Below are 26109 nucleotides of genomic sequence, written 5' to 3' on the forward strand. Positions count from 1 at the left end.
CACGAAAAACTCTCCTATAAAGTTAGAAAATTTTGATAACATAGATTAATACGTGATATGATATGTCACCCTCATAAATATGAGCAAGTTCACATTTATTAACTTCTACGTGTTGAAAAAAAAAAACAGGGCGAGTGCACGTATAATTAGAGTTTATTTTTTTTCTACAACTTGTTGCGATCGAAATTGAACTTGTATGGTTGTGAATGTTTCCCAAGTTACAAATCACATGTTAATTTATCTTATTATGTTAGAAAAATCATAGCTCTTCGTATTCCCCTCGAACGATTAGAATCGGTGTCCTGACCCATGCATGCATGGTTCAGCGAAGCTGCGGGAGGACACAGAGAGGCATTTGCTGGACGGCAAGCTCAGGGTGGCGGTCGCATCCAAGGCCAGTTAACCCGGTGATTATTACTAATATAATAACGAACTTGGCACTAATCTAATCAGAAACGGCAACTGGGTTGAGCTATAGCTAGCTAGCTAGCGAGCAGAGTTAACCCAACTTGCACGATTAGACCCCCAGCATCCCCGACCGAGACCACGTGAAGTTTCCCGTTGCAAACTAACACATGCGGTACGCTATGTACACGAGTAGGGGTAGTGTGGCAATATTGTTCTTATCAAGCCTGACAGTCTGACACCGCCGAGTTAAAAAAAACGCGAGGAAGATGACAACGCTTGGAACATGGGTCTTCTGTATCCTCTTGTATAATTTAGCCGGTCTCCGATCCGGTCTCTCCAAGCAGATCATCTCATAGCCGCCTATAAAACGTGTACACAAACTCCGAATTAATCGATCAATCAATCAGTGAGCCACAAACGCCTATAAGCTGTAGCTGAAATCTTGATCTGTGTAGCTCCATGGAGTCGGCCATGAGGAGGAAGATGGCCGTGGTGGTGATGTCGGTGTTGATGATGGCGGCGGCGGCGGCGGCGAACTACGCGGCGGAGCCGGAGGAGGACTGCGCGACGCAGACGACCTACTTCACCAACTGCCTGAGGCGCGGGATCAGGGAAGGCTGCTGCGGGGTGGTGAAGAACCACTGGTGCCTGTGCCAGGTGAAGCGGGAGGCGGAGGTGAAATGCATCCCCGGGCGCCGCTGCGACGTGCCCAAGGCCCTCAAGATCGCCGACATGGACCTCCCCTGCATGAGAAACCTCAGGTGCAGCAAGCACGCCTGATATAACCAAATCTGCTACGCTATATCCAACTTAATTAGATGCCTACTGCCTCCAAGTTATGTTACTCTGTTTGTTACTGCATCCTATGTTTTTTTTCTAGATGATTTTGTTGAAGCAATCAATCCCAACCTGATGTATACTGCTCATTGTCCTATATATTATTATTATGGTCGGCTCCGGATCTCATATTCACGATATATTCTAAATTTGTATTATTTAATTATAGTGGTTTAGAATTTTAAATTTTATTTAAAAAATAATGATTTATCCAAATGTTATCGACGAAATCGTAGATCTAGATCAAGAATTTATGGGGCTAGAAATAGCCAGCTACAAATAATCTTGGATCAGTTGTACAAAAGAGAGCCTCAATCGATCAGTTAAAAGGAGCTAACCACAGACCTTAACCTTCATGGTGTATTATATTTGCTTTTCCAAATCCAATTTAAATACCCAGGCAACGATTGAAGATAACTCACAACCCCTCTAGAACTGGAAAGCTAGTGGATGAAGCAGCCGCAGAGTGATGCCGTTTTTTTTTTTTGACAAATTGACCCTTTTCAAAAACTTATTTCGAAACTAACCCCTGCCAAAAACTTCAACCAAAAATAGGCTGTCGGCTCAGCGCCAAGCGCATTGGCGCTAAGGTTGGCCATGTCAGCGCCAACGGGGCTGGCGCTGATATCGTGCCACCGTGGTGGCCGGGCCAATCCCCCAGCTGACGTGGAAGCTACCTCAGCGCCAGCCGCATCGGCGCTGGACCTAGGGACCTGAGATGTGACTTGGTCCTAGGTATCTCAGCGCCATTTTGCCTAATCCCGTTGGCGCTGAGACGGCCAACCTCAGCGCCAATGCGCTTGGCGCTGAGCCGACAGTCTATTTTTGGTTGAAGTTTTTGGCAGGGGTTAGATTTGAAATAAGTTTTTACAAAGGGTCAATTTGTCAAAAAAAACGGCAGAGTGATGCTCTTGATGCCGCCCGCCGTAGGGTAAAGTTGCGGACATTGTTGTGTGTAGCTCCTGCCTCCACCACCGCATGGTGCAGTGCGAAGCCCCACCTCCGTCGTCGTGTCGACTGCAAATGACGCGGCCATCAGGTGAAGCTCCCACCTCCACGGCTCCACCGCCACGCGTCGGGTAAAACTCCCACTTCTGTCACTATAAAAAATCATTTTTTTTCAACGCCCGCTCTATCTAGACCTGTTTAGATGGGATATCACATCAGATGTTTGGATACTAATTATAAATATTAAGTATAGACTATTAATAAAACCCATACTATAACCCTGGACTAATTCGCGAGACAAATCTATTGAGCCTAATTAATCCATGATTAGCTTATGTGATGCTACAATAAACATGTGCTAATTATGGATTAATTAGTCTTAAAAAATTTGTCACGCGAATTAGCTCTCATCTATGTAATTAGTTTTATAAGTAGTTTATGTTTAATACTCCAAATTCATCCGATATGACAGGGACTAAAGTTTAGTCCCTGGATCCAAACACCCCCTTAGTCACAGGCGAGCTAAGAGCAGGTACATTAGCAGGCTATAAGCCAGCTATAAACATATTTTTAAAGAGATAAAGAAAAAGAGAGAAGAGCAGCGGACTATAGATTTATAGCTAGCTGTAGCACGGACTCCAAGACGTAATGTGTGTATGACAGGTGGGACCAGGTATTAATAGTATATTAAGCAACTATTGTATGAATTGGCTATTACATTGGATATAGATGATTTGTAGATAGTAGTTGACTATACTATTAAACTAAATAACATCGGTAAATAAAAGGATTTGGGTGATGTTTAGTTAAGGATTGTTTGTGAAAATCTATTTTTATAGATGTACGCTTTAAGCGAGAATCCTAATTCGCGCGCACGCCCGGCCTACACAGCCCAGCACGCGCGCGCCCGAATCTTTTTTTCGCGCTGTTTCTTCTCTTTTCTTTTTTCACTTTCTCTTTTTTTCTTTAATTTTTTTCCTTTTCCTTTTTTCAAATCTGGACTTGAAAGTTTTTAAATCTCGAGTTGAAAATTTTCAAAATTCAAGTTGAAAGTTTTCAAATCTCAAGTTGAAAGTTTCAAAAAAAATTTAAATCTGTACTTGAAAGTTTTCGAATCTGAGTTGAAAGTTTTCAAATCTGAGTTGAAAGTTTTTAAATATTTCAAATCTGGACTTGAAAGTTTTCGAATCTCGAGTTGAAAGTTTTTAAATCTCGAGTTGAAAATTTTCAAATCTCAAGTTGAAAGTTTTCTATTTTTTCAAATCTGGACTTGAAAGTTTTCGAATCTCGAGTTGAAAGTTTTCGAATCTGAGTTAACAGTTTTCAAATCTTGAGTCGAAAGTTTTCAAATCCGAGTCAAAAGTTTTCAAAATTTGACTTTAAAATTTAAATCTTAAATCAAAAGTTTTCAAATCTGACTTAAAAAAATTTCAATCTGTTAGTAAAAAATTCTTAAGAATCTTCCATAATTACCCATCATTAGTGTTAAGTGTTAACTAATATAGAGTAGTTATAGAGAGGGAAGGGAAGGAGATGTGCTCGCTGCTGGCACACACATGCCAGCTAGCAGGCCCCGCTTTAAGATACCCATCTGCGAAAATAGCATATTTTTAGGCTGGTTTAATTTCAGGCTGCCTGACCAGGCAACATTGGTTGCCTTCTCGGATGCTATATATTCACGCATACAAATTTCTAAGGCAGGGTGCTCATGGCTCCAACCAAACAGGCTCTTCATCCAGGATATTAAGAAGCCAAGATATCCCATTTGCCGCTGGAGGCGGTGATCTCAAGTCCAGTATTGGGTTTTTATTGCTTCATAAAAGGAAAAAGTACACCGAAGGTCCCTCAACTTGTCATCGAGTTACAAAATCATCTCTTAACCACAAAACCAGATATATGACATCCCTCAACTTATAATACCATTCACTTTAAATTTTTAGGTGGCTTTGACCCTGGTTTTGGTTTTATCTGATGTGGCGGCTTAATCAGCGTGGGTCCCACAAGTCAGGGCGTCCACGACAGCCCCCTCTCTATCCCTTTTTCTCTCCCTTCGTTCTCTCTCTCACCACTGCTGGTCAGCGGGCGGGGAGAACGCCGACGGGAGAGGAGGGCGTCGGCGGCCGCGAGCGCGCAGCGGACGAGAGCTGCAGCGAGCGGGCGGGCGGCGGAGCGGAGCGGCGGTGGCAGGCGAGCGAGCGGTCGTCCGACGGGGAGCTGCTCCGGTCGCTGCACCGCCTGGCACGCGACCTGTCCGCCGTCGACACACCCGCGCCGTTCCTGCGCGCCTTGTTCGCGTCCATCTCGAGGCGGTCGAAGCTACTGGCGGCCGCGTTGGATGACCTGCGGGGCGCCGCCGAGGAGTTGCCGCAGCCCGCAGGTTTATCTTTCCTTTCTGGTCTGTGTTTTCATGTTCCCTTCTATGTTCAATTTGATTCTTTTTTGGGACTGTCTAACAATCATTCGACAGATTTTCTTTAGAAAATCAGTCGAATTTTCAAGCCATCACCATGTGCTGCTCAAATGAAAACGTATCAATGTACGTCAGTCACTGGACATTAATCACGTCAGTGATGCTGCTAAAAAGAAAAGGAAAAACAAGCAACTTACATCAACTTACGCATGTAATTTTTGGGGTTACATATGTAATTTTGAAACTTACGCTATAAATATATTAAAATTACATATGTAATTTTAAAACTTACAGCGTAAATATATTAAAATTACATATGTAATTTTGAAGATTTACGATGTAAATACGTACCGATTATTTTTTTATGAAAAATATGACGGCATATATATAGTCCGAAAATATCAAATCACACCTCAAACAATTAGGTTAACTACAGTACAACAAAACAACCATGAGTAAAAAAATTACCATCCATGTAAAACAAAAATTACACCTGTATCTATTAAAAATTACACTGTAAATGTAGTGTACTTAACTATGAAACTGCGGTGAAAGTTTTAAAAACGTTAGGTATAGCAGCAAAGTAATCAGTCGCTTCTTGCACAGTTGGTACGATGCACGTCATGTTATCCCGACATCATGTGGTTGATTCCCTGCTCTAGCGGCATTTTTTTTTTCACTCGAAGGCACGCGCACAAATCTCAAAGTAAATCATACGGTGAAGAAATCGACAGATTTTTAACTGTCGACAGATATACAGCAATTCCGTTTTGGTTTTCATGGATCGATGGTATATGGTATTATGTTTTTTTTTCCTGTGTTTTGAATCGTCCTCTCTTGCTCCTGTTAAGGTTGGGGAACCAATATCTCCATGGTGTCACCATCTTTGCAAGAAGGGGATAGATCGACGCGTCAAGAAATCGTTTCTGTTGCCATGGCTCGAGTAAGCAATACGATTGTTGCTTGCGTACAATTTTTTCTTTTTGCGGGGTGCGTACAATTTTTTCTTGATGCAGACTAGTTTCTTTTCTTGTACCCTGTTTTAAAAAAATCTCACTCCTCTGTTTATATCTGTTCTGTTCATGCACCGTGCTAACCCCGGGCTTGTCGGACTGGAATCCTTTGAAGAATGAAGCCCCAATGAGGCAATGACTGTGCTAGATCCACCATGCCATTCAGTGTTGCAGGTCATGATGCTTTGAGCTCGTGATTGTGTCTGTGTCAGCGTAATGGATACATTCAGCTATCATATTTCCTCTAAAATATTCGTGTTTTCGTTCATTGGATTTACTTTGTTAGATTTGGCGGTTTGGCAATGATGATACAAACTTTCAGCTTACCATGCCAGTTCTGCTTCTGAGAATTCATGACAGATAAAGCTGATATAGATCTGAACTGAATGTTTTCTTTTGCATTATGAGTGTGCGGCGCCGCCGGGGAGCTGATATAGATATCGAGGCTGTGCGGCGCCGCCGGGAGTTGCCGCGGTTGGCGTCGCTATGCCTGCGGGAGGTGCTCCTGGTGCTGCAGCGGTTCAACGCCATCGTCGCCGATTGCTCGGTGCGAAGCCGGATGTGGCTGCTGCTGGAGTCGGACGAGATGGAGGCGGAGCTGCGGGAGCTCAACCACGACCTGGCCACGCTGCTCGACCTCTTGCCGGTCGTCGAGCTGGGCGCCTTGGCCTCGCCGACGACATGCTCGACGTCCTCTCCCTCGTGTCGCGCCAGTGCTGGCGGTGCTCGCCGGCACCGGAGGCGGTGCAGGCGCTGAACGCGAGCGTGCTGTCGCTGATACAAGAAATCGAGCCCCCGGCACCGCCGTCGGATTTCCGGTGCCCAATCTCTCTCGATCTAATGCGCGACCCCATCGTCGTCGCAAGCGGCCAGACGTACGATCGCGACTCGAGCGGCCGGTGGAGTGGAGCGGAGCGGCGGCGGCATCCAGCGACGCCCAGGGAAAAATGAGAGAGGAAGAGAGAGAAGAGGGGAAAGGGAGAATGTGTGCTGACGTGGCATTCTGACATGTGGGTCTCACATGGGTCCCACGCTGACTCAGCCTCCACGTAGGACAAAACCGGGGTCAAATCCACCCAAGGATCTATTGTGACCGGTTTTAATTAGTTAAGGGAATATCATATATCTGGTTTTACGGTTGGGGACGATTTTGTAACTTGATGACAAGTTGAGGGACCTTCGGTGTACTTTATCCTTCATAAAATCTTTTTGAATAAGTTCACATTGACTCCCTTAACTAGCGGTCGAATTTAATTCATATCCTTGAACCACAATATTACTGGATATATCCACCGTCAACTATTAAAACCGGTACAATTTGATTTCCTCGGTGGTTTTGGAGGGTGGTTTTGCCGACGTGGTGCTTACGTGGCAATATTGACCGAGTCTTCGTTCCATGTGGTGTTGAGGTGGCACTTAGGTGGCATTAGAATTAAAAAAATATGTGTAGGCCCTATTTATCATTCACAAAAAAAAAGGTGGGACCCACGGACACGTGGGCTGTCACACCCCGAAGTTTTCCTCCCAAGCCAAAATTGTAATTTTTATAAATGACCCTAAGAAAATACCGGTGCAAATCAAGAGAAAACCCTAAGAAAGTAATGCAAATAATAATCGGATTTGACATGTGGAATTTTTCTTGAGTTCTACATGTCGAAATTCATTAACAGGATTTTTAGTGGAATTTTCAGAGCTCTAGAAATAATTTTAACCAATTAAAATTGAGCAAGCAATACTTTTAATTCCTGGGAAAATCCTTTTTCCTTTTTCTTTTTCTTTTTCCTCTCTTTTTCCTCCTTTTTGTCAAATGGGCCGTCGGCCCATTTCTCCTTTCCTCCCCCTCCTCTCTGCTGGGCCGGCCGCAGGCCGAGGCCCAGCCAGGCCGCCCGCCGCCCTCCTCTCTCGGGGTCGCCGACAGGTGGGGCCCACCTGTCGGGTCCTTCCCCCACCTCCCGCCGCTCCCGCCGCGCCGCCGCGCCCGCAACCGCCGCCTTCGGCCATGGTTTCCGATCGCCGTGGTCCATCTCCCTCTCTCTAATCCCTCTCTTCTCCTTCCTTAGGGCACCCCGAAGCTCGTCCGCCCGCCGACGTCGTCCTCCCGTGGCTTGCCGTCACCGTTCGCCATCATCTTCCTCCGCGCCGGGCACCCTCGGTGAGGCACCCCCTCCCCTCTTTTCCCCTCCCTCTCCCTCCTAGCCGCCGCTTTAGCGCCGCCGCCCGTTAGTCGTCGCTTTAGCATCACCGCCCTTCGGCGCCGCCTTGCGCCGCCGTCTCCGCCGGCGTTGCCGTCGTCGGCAACGCGCGTGCGCGTGCGCGCGCCGTCGCCGTGACCGGTCGGCCGGCTTTGTGCCGAGCCGAGCCTAGCCTGGCCGCCGCCGCACCGTCCGATCGGCCCCGGGCCGATCCGGGCCGTCGATCCCGTATATCGGCGGTGGATCACCCGCGTGGTCCCGGTCCACGGTAGACCGGCCACCCTTGAGTCGCTGACCAGTGGGTCCCGCGTGCCGCCGCCCCTTCCTCTCTCTCCCGGGCCGCTGACCGGTGGGCCCCGCATGTCGGCGCCGCGCCCCGCCTTGATGACGTCAGCCCTGGAATATATTGCGCAATAAATGATTTAAGGTTTTTCTTTTATAGTAATAAAGACAGTGAATATTCTAAAATTCATAACTAATTCATCCGAGCTCCGTTTAAGCCCATTCAAGTCTCAGTAAATCAAGAAAAATGTGTAGAATCCATTAAAAATGGTTTTGTTCCCTGTTTTAGTAGTCTTATAGCCTGTTTGCAATGTTTGCTTTGTATGTCGCTAGATTCCGATTCCTCTGACGCTCCGGTGTACTTCGAGATAGTCGCCGAGGTTCCTCCAGCAGCAGAGCAAGGCAAGTCATGCTTGTCACTTGAACATGTTAATCCTATATTGCAAATGCCCTATTGTTTTCTTTCAAATATTGCACTGTTTTATAACATTACTATGGGATGGTTACCTATTGTTACAGCCATGCTTTTTGGATACCATGCTCCTTTGTTAGCTTGGGGTTATAACATGATTAGAGTTTGGACTAGGAATTGCTTAGCCATGCTTAGTTCAACTAGTTCACATGGGGGAAAATCATATTAATGTCTAGACTGTTGGTTCTAATGATAATGTTGGATTAGTACCACCGCTCTGGTGTTGGTTAAATAAAATGAATCACATAGTGGGCTGTGGGTGCATGGTTTTGCTGGTCGCACCCATGGCAGTTAAGGACCGGTTCGCGGGATGCCCTGGAAGAACTTATCCTACTTACCACAAGCCAGCGTGGGCAATGGCTGGGCTTGTAGTGTAGCTTCCTCTAGTCGACGCATCCAGGCAAGGGTGGGCGTGATGGAGCGGGGCGGGCCCTGCGACGGCCTCTGTCGCTTCCGGATTCACCTAGGCACGAGAGGGGACTGCCCGTTGCCCGCTGGGGACGGGGGTGAAACCTGAGGTGTGGTGTGCTTGGCTAGAGGGGGTTATGCGAAGGGTCCTGTCACGGCCTCTTTCCGGTATGTCGTGGTGGCATGTCGGCGCACGGAAACGTGTCGTGGGGCTGTGTCTTGTGGGTACAGTTGTACACCTCTGATCAGAGTAAAACTATTCGAATAGCCGTGCCCGCGGTTATGGGCGGTCAACCAGATTCACCGTGATTAGTCTCATCTTAGTGTAATCTTTTAATTTGGATAGCTTAGTGGATGGTTGGGCCTGTCGCAACGTGGGTTAACGTTGGACAGCGGATGATTAATATTAATTCATTATTACAACTGTTTAAATCTTTCAATTTCTGTTTATAAATGCTCGCTTTATGCAAGTGAACCACTTTAGCTCTTCTTTGATGATTCCCTGCATCATACCTCTATTCCGGTATGACTTGCTGAGTACAGTGGGTAGTACTCAGTCTTGCTCTACTTTTCCCAACCCCAGAGTTCGAGTTCGGGTCAGATGAAGGTTTCTCCGAGGAGTAGGCTTCGTCCGTGCCGTCGAGGATGCCTGTGGAGTGGTGTTCCCGCTGCAGTTTAGTCAAGGCTTAGCTCCTGTTGTCTTTCTTTTCTTCCGCTGCATTTATGTAAGACTTTTATGATGTTTGTAAGACGTGGATCTGGATGTCAACATTGTCGTTTGTGTACCCCGGCCGGTCCTGGACGGGGATTTTAATACACATTCTGCTTGAAATTCTATTCGGGAATTTCTGGGCGTGACAAGTTGGTATCAGAGCCGACCTTGACCGTAGGACAAGCCAAACGGAAAAAAAAACCTAAGAGCCCTCTGAATCCTTTCTCATTGCATATGTTCTTTGCAATTGGATTTATTCCGGGAAAATTGGGATCTGTTCTTGTGGTTCTTGGGAAAAATCTTGGTCGCTCGTTTAAGTGAGATTTTTCAAAACAAGTCAGTCCAGGGTTTTAGTAAAACTATTGGGATTTATTCGTCAGTCGGTTGGGATTTGATGGGCGAAATGCATTAGGTCTTAGCTCAGGAACATGGGTTGCAAGGTATTTATGCTTTATTTGTTATCATTAGTATGTATCTAATTTCTCATTATTTTATCGTTATGTGAGTCTGTCTTATTTATTCGCTCTCATGCAAAATGATCTATGCATAAAATTTCGCTCTTATTCGATTCCCTTATTTGAGTCTTTATTGCTTTGTTTAAATTTGGATTTGAGCATGCATTGATCCTACTCCTTTTGTCTTCTCTAGATGGCCGGTCACCCACCCAACCACCGCGGAGAAGGCATGATCGACTTTGTGGCAGAGTTGGCACGCATGACACTGGTGGTAGGCTACCCCAACGCGCCAGAGTACACGACGATTCCACCGCTCAGTGGCGAGCTTCCTCACCGTGTTCGCTTGGAGGTCCACGGCTACGTGGGTACTTGCCTAGCTAACATGGTGGTCGAGGCAGCTGGAGGCACAGCAGATCACGCCTGTCAGGAGGCAGCATACCTGATGATGGCCAGACTACGAGAGCGCCACAACTACATCTTCCACGACACGGCATACCGGTTTCACCCTCGTCGAGCCAGCAATGATGATGTCAGTTCCTTCCGTCCGACAGCTGGCGAGAACGACACCACCTTTGGTCACATGTGTGCTGTGATGAGGGGATTGGACAGGATGCACTCGGACCTGCACAAGGCGACCAAGGCCTTGAACGATGGGAAGCTCATGAGGATCGTCGCTCTGAAGGACGAGATAACGCGCCTGAAGAGGGAGAACGCCCAGTTAAAGGGTCTTCCCGCGCCAGGAGGAGTCTGGATCCGCACTACGCCCCGCAAGACTACGACGGCACCCGTGCGCATCCAGCTTGCGCCCAGGAACCCACCTCCATCAGCAGCTCCCGCAGCACCTCCAGTTCCACCCACAGTTCCTGCAGCTCCAGCTCCAGCTCCCGCGTCCGCTCTCTCCTTCGCTCCAGCATCAGCCGCCAGAGGTCCAGCCAGTGGCACCGGAGGTTGGTTGTCTGCTACTCCCAGTGGCAGCCGCGATCTCAGCAGCAGCAGCTCCAGTGGCTCAGAGTCAGGCAGCAGCGAGACTTATCTGCCAGGCTCCAGGAGTCGCTCAGAGGGACCTGGTGACGAGCAGGAGGACGCCTTCGACTCCACCGACCGCAGAAGCCGTTCCGAGCATTAGGCTCGTTTTTTCCCATTAGTTTATCGACTGTCTAGCTTCTGCTTGTTAGTTTGTGTGTTTAGGTTGTTTGTTTGGGGTCAGTCGACGGTCGATATCATGTGCCTATGATATGGCTGTCTTAATAAGGATTTTTGCTTGCTTTTTAAGTGTTTTAATTCAGATCAGAACAATTGCAGTTAATTTCTTATGTAATAAAGCTTAGTTTCTGAGCATCTGTTTTTCTTCTTTTCCCCGTCTGCTTTTCCCTCCAGATGGTCTACACCAGGAATGGTAGCCGCGCAACAGGCGAGGGCAGCAACGGCGAAGAGCGCACTGATGGGGCGCACCCCCACAGCGATTCTGGCAATGGTCCGCCACCACTTCCCGAGAATCCGACCCTTGCCCAAGTTATGGCACATCAGACTCAGATGATGGCAGCCATGATGCAGCAGATGCAGCAGCAGCACCAGCAGATGCACCAGAGGATGATGCAGCACGTCGAACAGCAGCACCAGCACTTTGGTCCCCCTCCCCCTCAGTCCAAGTTGCCTGAGTTCTTACGTGTCAGGCCACCCACCTTCTCCAGCACCACCAACCCTATGGAGGCGAATGACTGGCTCCATGCAATAGAGAAGAAGCTGAATCTCCTGCAGTGCAATGATCAGGAGAAGGTCGCTTTTGCCACACACCAGCTTCAAGGTCCTGCGTCGGCTTGGTGGGACAACCACATGGCCACCCGCCCACCGGGTACTGAAGTCACATGGGCAGAGTTCTGCCGTAGCTTCAGGAAGGCACAGGTGCCAGATGGGGTCGTGGCACAAAAGAAGAGGGAATTTCGCGCACTCCATCAGGGCAACAGGACTGTGACAGAGTACCTCCACGAGTTCAATCGCCTCACGCGATATGCACCAGAGGATGTCCGTACCGACGCCGAGAAGCAGGAGAAGTTCATGGCGGGTCTGGATGACGAGCTGACCAACCAACTGATATCTGGGGACTACGCCGACTTTGAGAGGCTAGTCGACAAGGCAATTCGTCAGGAGGATCAACGCAACAAGATGGATAGGAAGAGGAAGGCCACACAGTTCAGGGCACCTCAGGGAAGTCACCAGAGGCCGCGCTTCACTCCCGGACAGCAGGGTGGACCTACCACCATGATCGTCCGCCAGTACCGCCCGTTCAATCCTAGCAACTTTCCCCAGGGCTCTAGTGGCAGTCAGAACCACCATGGAGGTCAATCCAACCGCGGTGCAGCTCCACGCCCACCAATGGCACCGGCACAGTCAGGCCCGTCCGCGCAAGCTAAGAAGGAGACTGGGGCAAAACCAGGGTCCTGCTTCAACTGTGGCGAGCTTGGCCACTTCGCTGACAAATGCCCGAAGCCTAGGCGTGCCGGGCCAAGGTTTATCCAGGCTCGTGTCAACCACGCATCTGCGGAGGAGGCACAAGCAGCACCAGAGGTCGTACTGGGTACGTTCCCTGTTAACTCGATCCCTGCAATAGTACTTTTTGATTCTGGTGCGACGCATTCTTTCATTTCAAAGAAATTTGTCGGGATGCATGGGTTAATAAGAGAGAAACTTAGCACACCGATGCGGGTTCATACCCCAGGGAATAGCTCCACTTCGGTTCAATTCAGCCCTTCTATAACAATAGAAATTCAAAGATCACCATTTCTAGCCAACCTCATTCTTCTCGAATCCAAAGATCTAGATGTCATTCTTGGGATGGATTGGCTGACCAAGTTCAAGGGAGTCATCGATTGTGCGAATCGCACAGTCACCTTGACCAACGAGAAGGGGAAAACGGTAGTGTACAAATCACCAGACTCACCAAAGCAAGGAGTCTCCTTGAATCAGATTGAAGCGGAAATCCCAGTGGACACCGTGGAGAAGAATTTGAGGAAATTGGAAGACATACCCATAGTCTCCGAGTACCCAGAAGTGTTCCCCGAAGACCTCACTACCATGCCACCCAAGAGAGAGATTGAATTCCGGATTGACTTGGCACCGGGAACCGCTCCAATTTACAAGAGACCGTACAGAATGGCGGCCAACGAATTAGCCGAGGTCAAGAAGCAGGTTGATGAGCAGCTGCAGAAAGGGTACATTCGACCAAGTACTTCACCGTGGGGTGCTCCGGTCATTTTTGTGGAGAAAAAGGATAAGACGAAGAGGATGTGCGTTGATTATCGTGCACTCAACGAGGTCACAATCAAGAACAAATATCCCTTGCCGCGAATCGACGATTTATTTGATCAACTGAAAGGAGCTAAAGTGTTTTCTAAGATAGACCTGCGATCAGGCTACCACCAGTTGAGAATTCGGGAAGAGGATATTCCGAAGACGGCCTTCACCACTCGGTACGGGCTATATGAGTGCACGGTTATGTCCTTCGGACTTACCAACGCACCCGCATTCTTCATGAATCTGATGAACAAAGTGTTCATGGAATTTCTGGACAAGTTTGTTGTGGTGTTCATCGACGACATTCTTATCTATTCAAAGTCCGAAGAAGAGCATGAACAACATCTCCGTCTGGTACTCGAGAAGTTGAAGGAGCACCAGCTATACGCCAAGTTCAGCAAGTGTGACTTCTGGATGACGGAAGTCAAATTTCTGGGTCATGTCATTACAGCTCAGGGTGTGGCAGTCGACCCATCGAACGTAGAGTCAGTCACCAAGTGGACCCCACCGAAGACCGTGTCACAGATTCGAAGTTTTCTAGGACTGGCAGGTTATTACCGCCGATTCATCGAAAACTTCTCCAGAATCGCCCGACCCATGACTCAGTTGCTTAAGAAAGATGAGAAGTTTAAATGGACAGCTGAGTGCGATAAGAGTTTCGAGGAGCTCAAGAAGAAATTAGTATCCGCACTAGTTTTGATTCTGCCTGACCAGATGAAAGACTTCCAAGTCTATTGCGATGCATCCCGTCACGGACTTGGATGTGTCCTAATGCAAGAGGGCAGAGTGGTTGCGTATGCCTCGCGGCAGTTGCGTCCACACGAAGGAAATTATCCAACTCATGACTTGGAATTGGCAGCAGTGGTTCATGCTTTGAAGATCTAGAGGCACTATCTGATTGGCAACCGCTGCGAAGTATATACGGACCATAAGAGTCTGAAATACATCTTCACCCAACCGGACCTAAATCTCCGACAACGAAGATGGTTGGAACTAATCAAAGACTATGACATGAGTATTCACTACCACCCGGGTAAAGCCAATGTGGTGGCAGACGCATTAAGCCGGAAAAGTTACTGCACTGCCCTATGCATCGAGGGCATGTGTGAGGAATTGCGGCAGGAGTTTGAGCATCTCAACGTGGGAGTTGTTGAACATGGGTTCGTAGCCGCTCTGGAGGCACGGCCTACGCTCGTGGATCAAGTCAGAGCAGCTCAAGTAAATGATTCTGAAATAGCAGAGCTGAAAAAGAACATGAGAGTCGGAAAAGCCCGGGATTTTCACGAAGATGAGCATGGCACAATCTGGTTGGGAGAAAGATTGTGTGTACCTGACGACAAGGAACTGAAGGATCTGATACTCACCGAGGCTCATCAGACCCAGTACTCCATTCATCCAGGCAGCACCAAAATGTATCAAGACCTCAAAGAAAAGTTTTGGTGGGTCAGCATGAGGAGAGAAATAGCTGAATTCGTCGCACTCTGCGATGTTTGCCAACGAGTGAAGGCAGAGCACCAAAGACCAGCAGGTTTACTCCAACCTCTTCAAATCCCGGAATGGAAATGGGAGGAGATTGGAATGGACTTTATAACAGGACTGCCCCGGACATCATCGGGTCACGATTCGATCTGGGTAGTCGTGGATCGACTCACTAAGGTTGATCACTTCATACCAGTACATACCACATATACGGGCAAAAGGTTGGCGAAGCTTTACCTTTCGAGAATCATGTGCCTACATGGAGTACCCAAAAAGATTGTATCCGACCGAGGGAGTCAGTTCACCTCAAAATTCTGGCAGAAGCTGCAGGAAGAATTGGGGACCCGTTTAAATTTCAGCACGGCCTATCACCCGCAAACGGATGGTCAGACCGAGCGAGTCAATCAAATCTTGGAAGATATGTTGAGAGCTTGCGCTCTTGATTTTGGTGGAGCTTGGGACAAAAGCTTACCATATGCGGAATTCTCGTACAACAACAGCTACCAGGCCAGTCTACAGATGGCACCGTTTGAAGCTTTATACGGCCGGAAGTGCCGCACACCTCTCTTCTGGGATCAGACAGGCGAGCGTCAATTGTTCGGGATAGAGGTATTAGTGGAAGCAGAAGAGAAAGTCAGAATTATCAGGGAAAGGTTGAAGATTGCCCAGTCTTGACAGAAGAGCTACGCGGATAACCGTCGAAGGGAGCTCACTTTTGAGGCAGGAGATTACGTGTATCTTCGTGTCACTCCGCTCCGGGGAGTACACCGTTTTCAGACAAAAGGCAAGTTGGCACCACGCTTCGTGGGGCCATACAAAATCCTGGAACGAAGGGGGGAAGTTGCTTATCAGTTAGAGCTTCCATCCAATATGATTGGCATCCATGACGTGTTCCATGTGTCCCAACTAAAGAAGTGCTTAAGGGTACCGGAAGAACAGGCTGATTCGGAGCACATTGATATCCAGGAGGACCTAACATATGTGGAGAAGCCGGTTCGTATACTTGATACCAGCGAAAGGAGAACCAGAAACAAGGTCACCCGGTTTTGCCGAGTTCAGTGGAGTCATCATTCAGAAGAGGAAGCAACCTGGGAAAGGGAAGATGAGTTGAAAGCCGCCCATCCGCACCTCTTCGCCAGCTCCTCCGAATCTCGGGGCCGAGATTCCGTTTAAGGGGGGTAGGTTTGTCACACCCCGAAGTTTTCCTCCCAAGCCAAAATTGTAATTTTTATAAATGACCCTAAGAAAATACCGGTGCAAATCAAGAGAAAACCCTAAGAAAGTAATGCAAATAATAATTGGATTTGACATGTGGAATTTTTCTTGAGTTCTACATGTCGAAATTCATTAACAGGATTTTTAGTGGAATTTTCAGATCTCTAGAAATAATTTTAACCAATTAAAATTGAGCAAGCAATATTTTTAATTCCTGGGAAAATCCTTTTTCCTTTTTCTTTTTCTTTTTCCTCTCTTTTTCCTCCTTTTTGTCAAATGGGCCGTCGGCCCATTTCTCCTTTCCTCCCCCTCCTCTCTGCTGGGCCGGCCGCAGGCCGAGGCCCAGCCAGGCCGCCCGCCGCCCTCCTCTCTCGGGGTCGCCGACAGGTGGGGCCCACCTGTCGGGTCCTTCCCCCACCTCCCGCCGCGCCGCCGCGCCCGCAACCGCCGCCTTCGGCCATGGTTTCCGATCGCCGTGGTCCATCTCCCTCTCTCTAATCCCTCTCTTCTCCTTCCTTAGGGCACCCCGAAGCTCGTCCGCCCGCCGACGTCGTCCTCCCGTGGCTTGCCGTCGCCGTTCGCCATCATCTTCCTCCGCGCCGGCCACCCTCGGTGAGGCACCCCCTCCCCTCTTTTCCCCTCCCTCTCCCTCCTAGCCGCCGCTTTAGCGCCGCCGCCCGTTAGTCGTCGCTTTAGCATCACCGCCCTTCGGCGCCGCCTTGCGCCGCCGTCTCCGCCGGCGTTGCCATCGTCGGCAACGCGCGTGCGCGTGCGCGCGTCGTCGCCGTGACCGGTCGGCCGGCTTTGTGCCGAGCCGAGCCTAGCCTGGCCGCCGCCGCACCGTCCGATCGGCCCCGGGCCGATCCGGGCCGTCGATCCCGTGGATCGGCGGTGGATCACCCGCGTTGTCCCGGTCCACGGTAGACCGGCCACCCTTGAGTCGCTGACCAGTGGGTCCCGCGTGCCGCCGCCCCTTCCTCTCTCTCCCGGGCCGCTGACCGGTGGGCCCCGCATGTCGGCGCCGCGCCCCACCTTGATGATGTCAGCCCTGGAATATATTGCGCAATAAATGATTTAAGGTTTTTCTTTTATAATAATAAAGACAATGAATCTTCTAAAATTCATAACTAATTCATCCGAGCTCCGTTTAAGCCCATTCAAGTCTCAGTAAATCAAGAAAAATGTGTAAAATCCATTAAAAATGGTTTTGTTCCCTGTTTCAGTAGTCTTATAGCCTGTTGCAATGTTTGCTTTGTATGTCGCTAGATTCCGATTCCTCTGACGCTCCGGTGTACTTCGAGATAGTCGCCGAGGTTCCTCCAGCAGCAGAGCAAGGCAAGTCATGCTTGTCACTTGAACATGTTGATCCTATATTGCAAATGCCCTATTGTTTTCTTTCAAATATTGCACTGTTTTATAATATTGCTATGGGATGGTTACCTATTGTTACAGCCATGCTTTTTGGATACCATGCTCCTTTGTTAGCTTGGGGTTATAACATGATTAGAGTTTGGACTAGGAATTGCTTAGCCATGCTTAGTTCAACTAGTTCACATGGGGGAAAATCATATTAATGTCTAGACTGTTGGTTCTAATGATAATGTTGGATTAGTACCACCGCTCTGGTGTTGGTTAAATAAAATGAATCACATGGTGGGCTGTGGGTGCATGGTTTTGCTGGTCGCACCCATGGCAGTTAAGGACCGGTTCGCGGGATGCCCTGGAAGAACTTATCGTACTTACCACAAGCCAGCGTGGGCAACGGCTGGGCTTGTAGTGTAGCTTCCTCTAGTCGACGCATCCAGGCAAGGGTGGGCGTGATGGAGCGGGGTGGGCCCTGCGACGGCCTCTGTCGCTTCCGGATTCACTTAGGCACGAGAGGGGACTGCCCGTTGCCCGCTGGGGACGGGGGTGAAACCTGAGATGTGGTGTGCTTGGCTAGAGGGGGTTATGCGAAGGGTCCTGTCACGGCCTCTTTCCGGTATGTCGTGGTGGCATGTCGGCGCACGGAAACGTGTCGTGGGGCTGTGTCTTGTGGGTACAGTTGTACACCTCTGATCAGAGTAAAACTATTCGAATAGCCGTGCCCGCGGTTATGGGCGGTCAACCAGATTCACCGTGATTAGTCTCATCTTAGTGTAATCTTTTAATTTGGATAGCTTAGGTGGATGGTTGGGCCTGTCGCAACATGGGTTAACGTTGGACAGCGGATGATTAATATTAATTCATTATTACAACTGTTTAAATCTTTCAATTTCTGTTTATAAATGCTCGCTTTATGCAAGTGAACCACTTTAGCTCTTCTTTGATGATTCCCTGCATCATACCTTTATTCCGGTATGACTTGCTGAGTACAGTGGGTAGTACTCAGTCTTGCTCTACTTTTCCCAACCCCAGAGTTCAAGTTCGGGTCAGATGAAGGTTTCTCCGAGGAGTAGGCTTCGTCCGTGCCGTCGAGGATGCCTGTGGAGTGGTGTTCCCGCTGCAGTTTAGTCAAGGCTTAGCTCCTGTTGTCTTTCTTTTCTTCCGCTGCATTTATGTAAGACTTTTATGATGTTTGTAAGACGTGGATCTGGATGTCAACATTGTCGTTTGTGTACCCCGGCCGGTCCTGGACGGGGATTTTAATGCACATTCTGCTTGAAATTCTATTCGGGAATTTCTGGGCGTGACATGGGCCCCACATGAACAACCACTCTCTTCCGTTTCTTCCTCCTCCCCTCTATCTCTCGCTTCTCTCTTTTTCTCCCCCGACCTTTCTCTTCACCACCGGAGCGGCAGTGGGGACGACGGCGGGTAGCGGCGGCGGTGGCATCTGGCATTAGGGAGCGGCAGCGCTGGCATCCAATGGTGGAGAGCCGGCTGGGTGGGAGCACCGTGTCGGGGAAAGAGGAACGGCAATGGCGGCGGGCAAGCAAAGACGGCGACGAGCGGCAGAGACGCGTGTGTGGCGGGGAGCGAAGACAGCGGCATCCGCCGCTATGGACAGGGATCTCCCCGACAACGTCCTCCTCAGCGTCACTACCCACCTCCCCTGTAGTGCCGACCACATCCGCATCGGGCGGAGCCACCCCCACCGCGCCCTCTTATAGCTGGTGGCGGCGGCCACCACCGCCATGGCGTGAAGGCCGGCCGTGTGCTCCCCCTCCATCCTCGCGCCGCTGCGCCACCGCCTCCTCCCCCTTGACTGCGTGTGCCACGCTGCTCCCTCGGGCATCGCGCACCACCCGCTACGCCTATGCTCTGGAGCCGTGCCCGCCGTCCCCCCCTCCCCAGGGCACGCCGCGCCCACGGCGCCACCCTCGTCGTCCACGCAGTGGCCGTTGTCCTCACCACCACCGCCACCGCCGTTCCCCTCCGCACTCCTGCCAGACAAACAAAAGGTCGGCGAAAAGAAAGAGAGATAAGAGAAATAGGAGGAGAAAGAAGGGAAGGAGAAAGGATAATATGTGGGCCCTACATATCAGTAGGTCTCATAATACTTTTTGAATGAGAAAAGGGTCCTATGCATATTTTTTTATTTTAATGCCATATAAGCGCCACGTGGAATAAGGACCCGATTAATACCGCCACGTAGGCACCAAGTCAACAAAACCACCCCGAAAGCCACCGAGAGAGTCAAATTAGACCGGTTTTAATACTTGGGGGTCGGGATATCCAGTATTATAGTTCAAAGGATATGAATCAGATTCGACCACTAATTAAGGGAGTCAAAGCGAACTTATTCCAATCTTTTTCAATATTCTTGGGCCTTGGGCCCTCGCGGTGAAGAATCCAATCGTGGCCATGTGGCCGGTCAAGTGCCCAGATGGAATGTTCAGATTTCTTTACCATGAACATTTTGTGCACATGTATCACGACATGGAGGGGGCAAGTTGTATTTTCTTATCTTCCGCACAGTCTGTTATGGAGTAGAGTAAGTTTGAAGTAAATCTAGCTGTCTGTACTTTTTTTTTTACATGACTACATAGCTAGTGGTAACTACCACTTCATCTATAAGAGACACCATCCACCTATACTTCAAATATAATTATCTCTTAAACTACTCATCAATATACGATCTGATTACACCGTTGTGTTCGTAACAATTAAATCTTTACAACAAGATCTCATATGATTATATTTCGATGAAAAATCACAAATTATTTTTATGATATGTCTAAATTACTTTTAGATTTCACTAAGTTACTTCTTAGATATACAAAAGTAAATTCAGTAAAGCTTAAAAGTAATTTACATATATTATAGAAGTAACTTATAACAAAAAGAAAGTAACTTTAATTAAACCTTTTTTCATTGAACAAATTATCATATATATATATATATATAAGTTACTTTTAGATTTGATTAAAATACTTCCTGTACATTCATAATGCTATGAGGTGATTACCTTTATTATTGTTTTTAGTTAATTCCATAATTTGTGCTGATTAATTTAATTTCCAGATAGTCATGTTTTTATCTCTACAACGGATTTACTTTAAATGACATGCCAAAGTTACCTTCGTTTTGTTCTAAGTTACTTATATAATATATGTAAATTAGTTTTAGGCTTTAATGAATTTACTTTTATATATATAAGAAGTAACTTAGTGAAATCTAAAAGTAATTTAGACATATCATAAAAGTAATTTGTGATTTTTCATCAAAATATAATCATGTGAGATCTTGTTGTAAAGATTTAATTGTTACGAACACAATGGTATAATCGGATCGTAGATCAGATGAGTAGTTTAAGAGAAAATTTCATAAGAAGAAAAAAAATATGCACAACCTAATAGCAAAAACTACTTGCATGCATGTCTGTCACGCTACTAGTACTTCTCACGTAATTGTCTGTGTCGCTCGTTAAGTCTAAATCGATATGCCTCTCGAAATAGATTTTGCGTTTTTCCCCTTTATAAAGACATTACAAGCGGGGACACTTCCAATGTGCACATTCCTATCAACGCACGCACGTACATCTATCTCCAAAAAACTGGACCGACATATCTCGAGATTGATAAAGTCATCATGGATATCATTTTTCTTATTACAATTACTAGAAAAATACACGTGTGTTGTAAGGGGAATACTAATATGTAAAACATTGATTAGGATTTAATGTTTGTGATCGAAGCCCTTTAACAAAACTATATCAAGCATACCAAGGTCTTTTCTGCCTATCATAGTTTTGACCCACCAAAGTCATCATCCTCATCCATTACCCCCTCCTCCATCTCTATACTTGGAGTCATCATATACATGCCTAAGGTCGTCATAGTTGCAGATCTGAAATTGTACACCATATGTGTTTGAGTTGGTTTTTAGTTGGTTTTTTTGGCAAACTTCCGTTTGTCATCGATGAAGTCTGATTCTACCATGTACAACTAGCAAGCCCACTCTTCAGTTTGATTAGTTCATCCCGTTTTTGATTTGGATTAGGATGGTACATATGTAAGTCCATGTCCCACAATTTCTTTCGTATGTGTAGCTGCACGACTCCGAACACCACAAGAACCATGTATCATTCAAAATTTTCTTATTACTGCTCATCAAAATAGAGATCGATGCGATCAATTCAATGAGAACGACTTGATTAAAACACGTTTGCGAACTCGATAATGTCTATGTTTTTGGAGGGGATGTCCATATTGGCTGGAACGTCAATTTCAGATCTGCAATTGTGACGACCTTAGGCATGTATATGATGACTCCAAGTATAGAGATGGAGGAGGGGGTAATGGATGATGACTTTGGTCAGTCAAAACAATGATAGGCTGAAAAGATCTTCGTATGCTTGATAATGTTTTGTTAAAGGGCTTCGATCACAAAAATTAAATCCTAATCAATGTTTTGCATATTAATATACCAAAATCCTGGTAGAAACATCTTTATTTTTTATAATAATAGAGATAACACACCCACACCACATTCACATCTGTAAAATGAACTTAGTAACATACACATTAAAGATACTGATTTCAGCGGACATTCTTATTATTACTACTACAGTCGTACTGAAAACACCCCCATGTGTGATGAGGGCTAGGGTCCCTATCTTCCGTTAGGTACTAGATAGGTCGATTGTGGAGATTCGATTTTGATGATCCTAATGGTTCATTCAGGATGACCGAATCCCTCACAATCACTACACCACCCCCTCCGTTGGTTATCACCCAAGCCGAAACATAACCGACCTCACCCATAAGCCTATCTCCTGCAAGCGAATAGAACACAAGCAAGAGAGTAGAAGATCCAATCTAAATATATTGCGAATTTAAGATGAATCTCACAAGTTGAGGTTCCACAAACCGAACTAGCGGTGAAACTATAACAGCAAAAAAAATCTAAGCAAAATCCCAACCCTAGTTCAATGATGGATACTGATTAAATAGGTTCTAGGGTCATCCAAGGACCCCTGGATGTGTCCCTAATGGACTCAAACAAGATACTCGGGCCTAAAGACAGTGACGCAACACCCGGACAGATTCTGGACGCTCTATTGTTTTGAAGATTCTCATTGATTTGGAAGAAATTTTTACGTGAAACCAGTTCCATTGGAAAGATGCTCTCGTTAGCTTTCCATACATATGTAGAACGTCGAAAATGGAGTCCCAATGAGGCCTGAGCAACGATTTTAGTGCGGCCTGCTCCTAGATGATGAGGCGGGTTCGAACTTGATATGAATTGGACCTCCATCTCCTAGCCTTCTGCTTATCCAAAGGAGTGATATCCTCATCAGTGTATGCATATTAATACATCTTTCAATTCTATGAAAATAACTGTGGAAAGTGAAAATATCAAGTTGCTTAGGTTTTACTAGGCTAGCCACGTTCTAGCAGGCATACTTTCCTTCTTGTACATTTTTTCATTAATACTTCTTAGAAATCTTTATTTTTCAAATCAAGCTATCAACCTTCTAATATTTGTAATGTATTGATTTATGCCCTCAAATAATGCTTATTAATTAACTTAATTTCATCTATCATGACTCCTAATCAGTGGCGGAGGAAAAAAAATGAGGTGTGGCGGTGTCGCTGGTGTGGCCGCAGAGAAAGGAAAAAAACAATCTCAATGCACTATATTATATGACGCAACATTGTCCCATCATGACGCAATCTCAAACATGACAACAAACACTAGTCATAAGTTCATAAATCATCCATTTGCCAAAAGTGTAAATAAAAGAGGCACTGAAAAATACCTCAAGATTCCAGCTGTCAGCTCCTCCTCCTCCTCCTCCTCCTCCTCCTCCATCTCTACTGCAGCATTTCCGCTTGCATGAGTACTTGCGCTTGCAGAGCCCCGGTTCCAAACTCTTCAAATCTGCAAAACAAATTACACAAATGCAATTTTAGTATCAAATTTGTATACATCAAAGTTCAAACCAACAAAAATAATGTTCTGAAATTGTCAAAATTTGAAGAATATGTACCTCTTTGTGAAACTGTCAAATCTGAAATTGTCAAACTGTTGATTGCACTCCTCGGTTGCTCACAGCTCACTTGCTCTTCTTGCTGCCTGCCCCGCGCCTGCCTGCCTGGCCAGCCGCTGCGCCTCTGCTCCACGCCGCTGCCTCGCGGCGCCGCGGCGCCTTGCCGATCGCTGCTACCTCGTGCCGCCGCTCCACACGACCGAGCCCCACCCTGCCGCCCTGCGCTGCGGCCCCGAGCCTCACCCCGTCGCCGTTGGCCATAGTCCGCACTCCTCAGCGCCGCACCGCCGCCGCTCGCCTGTTCGATGGGGATTGGGGAGATGGATTGGGGAATTGGGGAATTGGGGAAATTCGTGATAGGGTTTCATCATTCATGGTCAAAAGGTCCATTTACACAAAAACAAGACCAATGGGCCTAATTGGTTGGCCTGGTTCGCTCTCTCGCGCCGCGTTCTTGCTCTCCCTCTCTCGATCGTGTTGGTGCGGCGTACTGGGAACTGGGAAGGAGGACGAGCCAGGGGGAGGGGGGGAGGTCGCGGGAGGATCAAGGTATGGCGAGTGTCACACCTCACCATACAAGTCCTCCGCCCCTGCTCCTAATGCTTACCCGTGAAGTTTCATCTATCATCACTCCTAATGCTTACCCTTGAAAGCCCCGCTTGGGATTTTCCTTGTTGTGTCATTTTTTTCTAGATTTTTAAAATAAAGTTAAGAGCAGGCACTCACACACGCACAATCATCCTTACGAATGCACGCACACCCCACCTTTACAAGCACTTTCAGAAGACTGGCTCGGTATATCTTGAGATCGACGAAATCGTCATGAATGGCTTGTTGTCAATCGTCATGGATGGGGTTGAGGACGATGGCGGCGGCGGCTCCCGAGTCCTTCTGCCGCGGAAGGGGTCGAGGACGATGGCGGCTCCCGAGCCCTCCCACTGAGGACGGGAGAAGGTCGACGACAACGGCAGATCTCGAACCCTCCTGCCATGGATGGGGTCACAGACAATGATGATGGCTCCTGAGCCCTCCCGCTGAGAATGGGAGGAGGTCGACGACGGCAACGGTGACTGTGGTGGCTCCCAAGCCCTCCCACCACGGAGGTGATCGATGACAGTGGCAGCGATAGTGATGGAGGATGATGAGCGTCGGAGAGAGAGCGAGACTGGGGAGAGAGAGGGGTAGGGGAAAGAGAAGGAAGGGGAGGGAGGTGAAGAAGATGGAACTGGCAACTAGGTTCCACGTGTAGTTAGGGCTAATGGAGATTTTTGATAGATATTGTGACGGAGTGACATGTTTCAATTTCCCTAAATTCCAGTGGCACGTAACCGATATCGTGAAATAGTAGTTGTATTTATCTAAAATAGCATATTTCTATTAGCGTGGATCCAATTATACACTATGCCTCCGTCCATGAAGCTAATGACTTTTTTAAGGTATTACCATAGCTAACAGGTAGACATTTTAGGAGATATATTAATCCCACTTTTCGAAAGTAACATGACCAGAATAAATAAATTCATTCATCAATTTATCATGGTCTTGTAGCACCATGTGGTCATGCATATGTTTGCAGGAGCGGAGGCATGCATGCAGGCCTAACATAGCTAGTGCTAAAGTCCTTACGCTTACCTGTTTTAGAGTTTAAACCCCTTTAAATCATCATATGATATTTGGATTAATGATCTAAACATCATCTCTATAACAAAGCAAATACAAAAGGCAGGTTTTTTTTTATCTCATGGCCGCACGGAATCGTGGAGATGTCCATTAAACTCATAAATTATTAAGTGTATTGGTTATTTGGCTACAAAAGTGTGTCACTACAAATTAGTCGCCGGCTCTCTTTTTACATAATTGATAGAAATTCGATCTTTATATTTATAAGTGGATATATACAGGTAAAAGTTTCACGGCTGCATATACTCATATCTCATGACTGAGATACATACAAATACAAACAAATCAAAAATAAAATATTAGAAGTCTACCTACAAGATTGTTCTCATCGCTTTCAACTGGAAGGATAGCCCTCTCCATGCCGTCTCACTACCATTGCAGCAATCAAAAGCTTCCCCATTTCGTCATGAGCAAATACGAAGGCTAGAACTAGTCCGCCTAATTGTTGGCTCTCTTATCTCTTCATCTATTTTCATTCCACGTAAGATTATACTAATATCAACTAACTTGTAGCTAGTCTATTTATTGACTACTTCCTCGTTTCACAATACAAGACTTTCGACTTTGAATAAATTCATACATCAATCCAAATATATGCCTTATATACGTGTTAAAGTTTATATAGATATTAGTGTATCTAACCGAGGGATGGAGAAGCTATAATATCTTATAACGTGAAACAAGCATAGTATCGGAGTATATCTTATTGTACCTGCTCTAACAATTAGCCGATCATTGTCATCTTATTGCCCTGCTTATTTCCAATAGTCAATTTGATCCCTAAAATGATGATGGGTGGGATTGCCTTTCTCGAATCCTGTTCCACCACAGGATCGAAGAGATCTCAGATCGCCGGTGCTTCCACGGAGAAGACGAACAAGCGCCATTGT

At 47.1% G+C, this 26109-nt stretch overlaps 1 protein-coding gene, 2 long non-coding RNA genes and 3 other non-coding genes across 10 annotated transcripts; 5 read left to right on the forward strand and 1 right to left on the reverse strand.

Moving 5' to 3' along the window:
* Positions 1 to 801: 801 nt before the first annotated feature.
* Positions 802 to 1385, forward strand: LOC4348182 (uncharacterized). The gene has a single exon (XM_015757828.3). It carries the CDS (start codon positions 868 to 870, stop codon positions 1186 to 1188), a length of 321 nt encoding a protein of 106 aa, XP_015613314.1. The 5' UTR covers positions 802 to 867; the 3' UTR covers positions 1189 to 1385.
* A 2840-nt stretch (positions 1386 to 4225) lies between these two features.
* LOC107279053 (uncharacterized) lies at positions 4226 to 5942 on the forward strand. Of its 5 annotated transcripts, none has more exons than XR_003239108.2 (3): positions 4226 to 4588; positions 5455 to 5593; positions 5732 to 5942. It is a non-coding gene; the product is annotated as an uncharacterized lncRNA (long non-coding RNA). The 5 variants fall into 5 exon arrangements; XR_010737092.1 differs by having other exon boundaries at positions 5455 to 5546; XR_010737091.1 differs by having other exon boundaries at positions 4226 to 4570.
* On the forward strand, positions 5448 to 5576 carry LOC112936706 (small nucleolar RNA snoR111). The gene has a single exon (XR_003239130.1). It is a non-coding gene; the product is annotated as a small nucleolar RNA snoR111 (small nucleolar RNA).
* Positions 5686 to 5844, forward strand: LOC112936708 (small nucleolar RNA snoR134). Its single transcript, XR_003239132.1, has one exon. It is a non-coding gene; the product is annotated as a small nucleolar RNA snoR134 (small nucleolar RNA).
* On the forward strand, positions 5911 to 6004 carry LOC112936720 (small nucleolar RNA Z223). Its single transcript, XR_003239144.1, has one exon. It is a non-coding gene; the product is annotated as a small nucleolar RNA Z223 (small nucleolar RNA).
* Positions 6005 to 23162: 17158 nt separating this feature from the next.
* LOC136353778 (uncharacterized) lies at positions 23163 to 24150 on the reverse strand. The gene is made up of 2 exons (XR_010737209.1): positions 23540 to 24150; positions 23163 to 23430 (listed from the first exon to the last, which is right to left on the reverse strand). It is a non-coding gene; the product is annotated as an uncharacterized lncRNA (long non-coding RNA).
* Between the last annotated feature and the right edge of the window lie 1959 nt (positions 24151 to 26109).

The sequence above is a fragment of the Oryza sativa genome, chromosome 10 (assembly GCF_034140825.1).
Source record: "Oryza sativa Japonica Group chromosome 10, ASM3414082v1".
Classification (NCBI taxonomy): domain Eukaryota; kingdom Viridiplantae; phylum Streptophyta; class Magnoliopsida; order Poales; family Poaceae; genus Oryza; species Oryza sativa.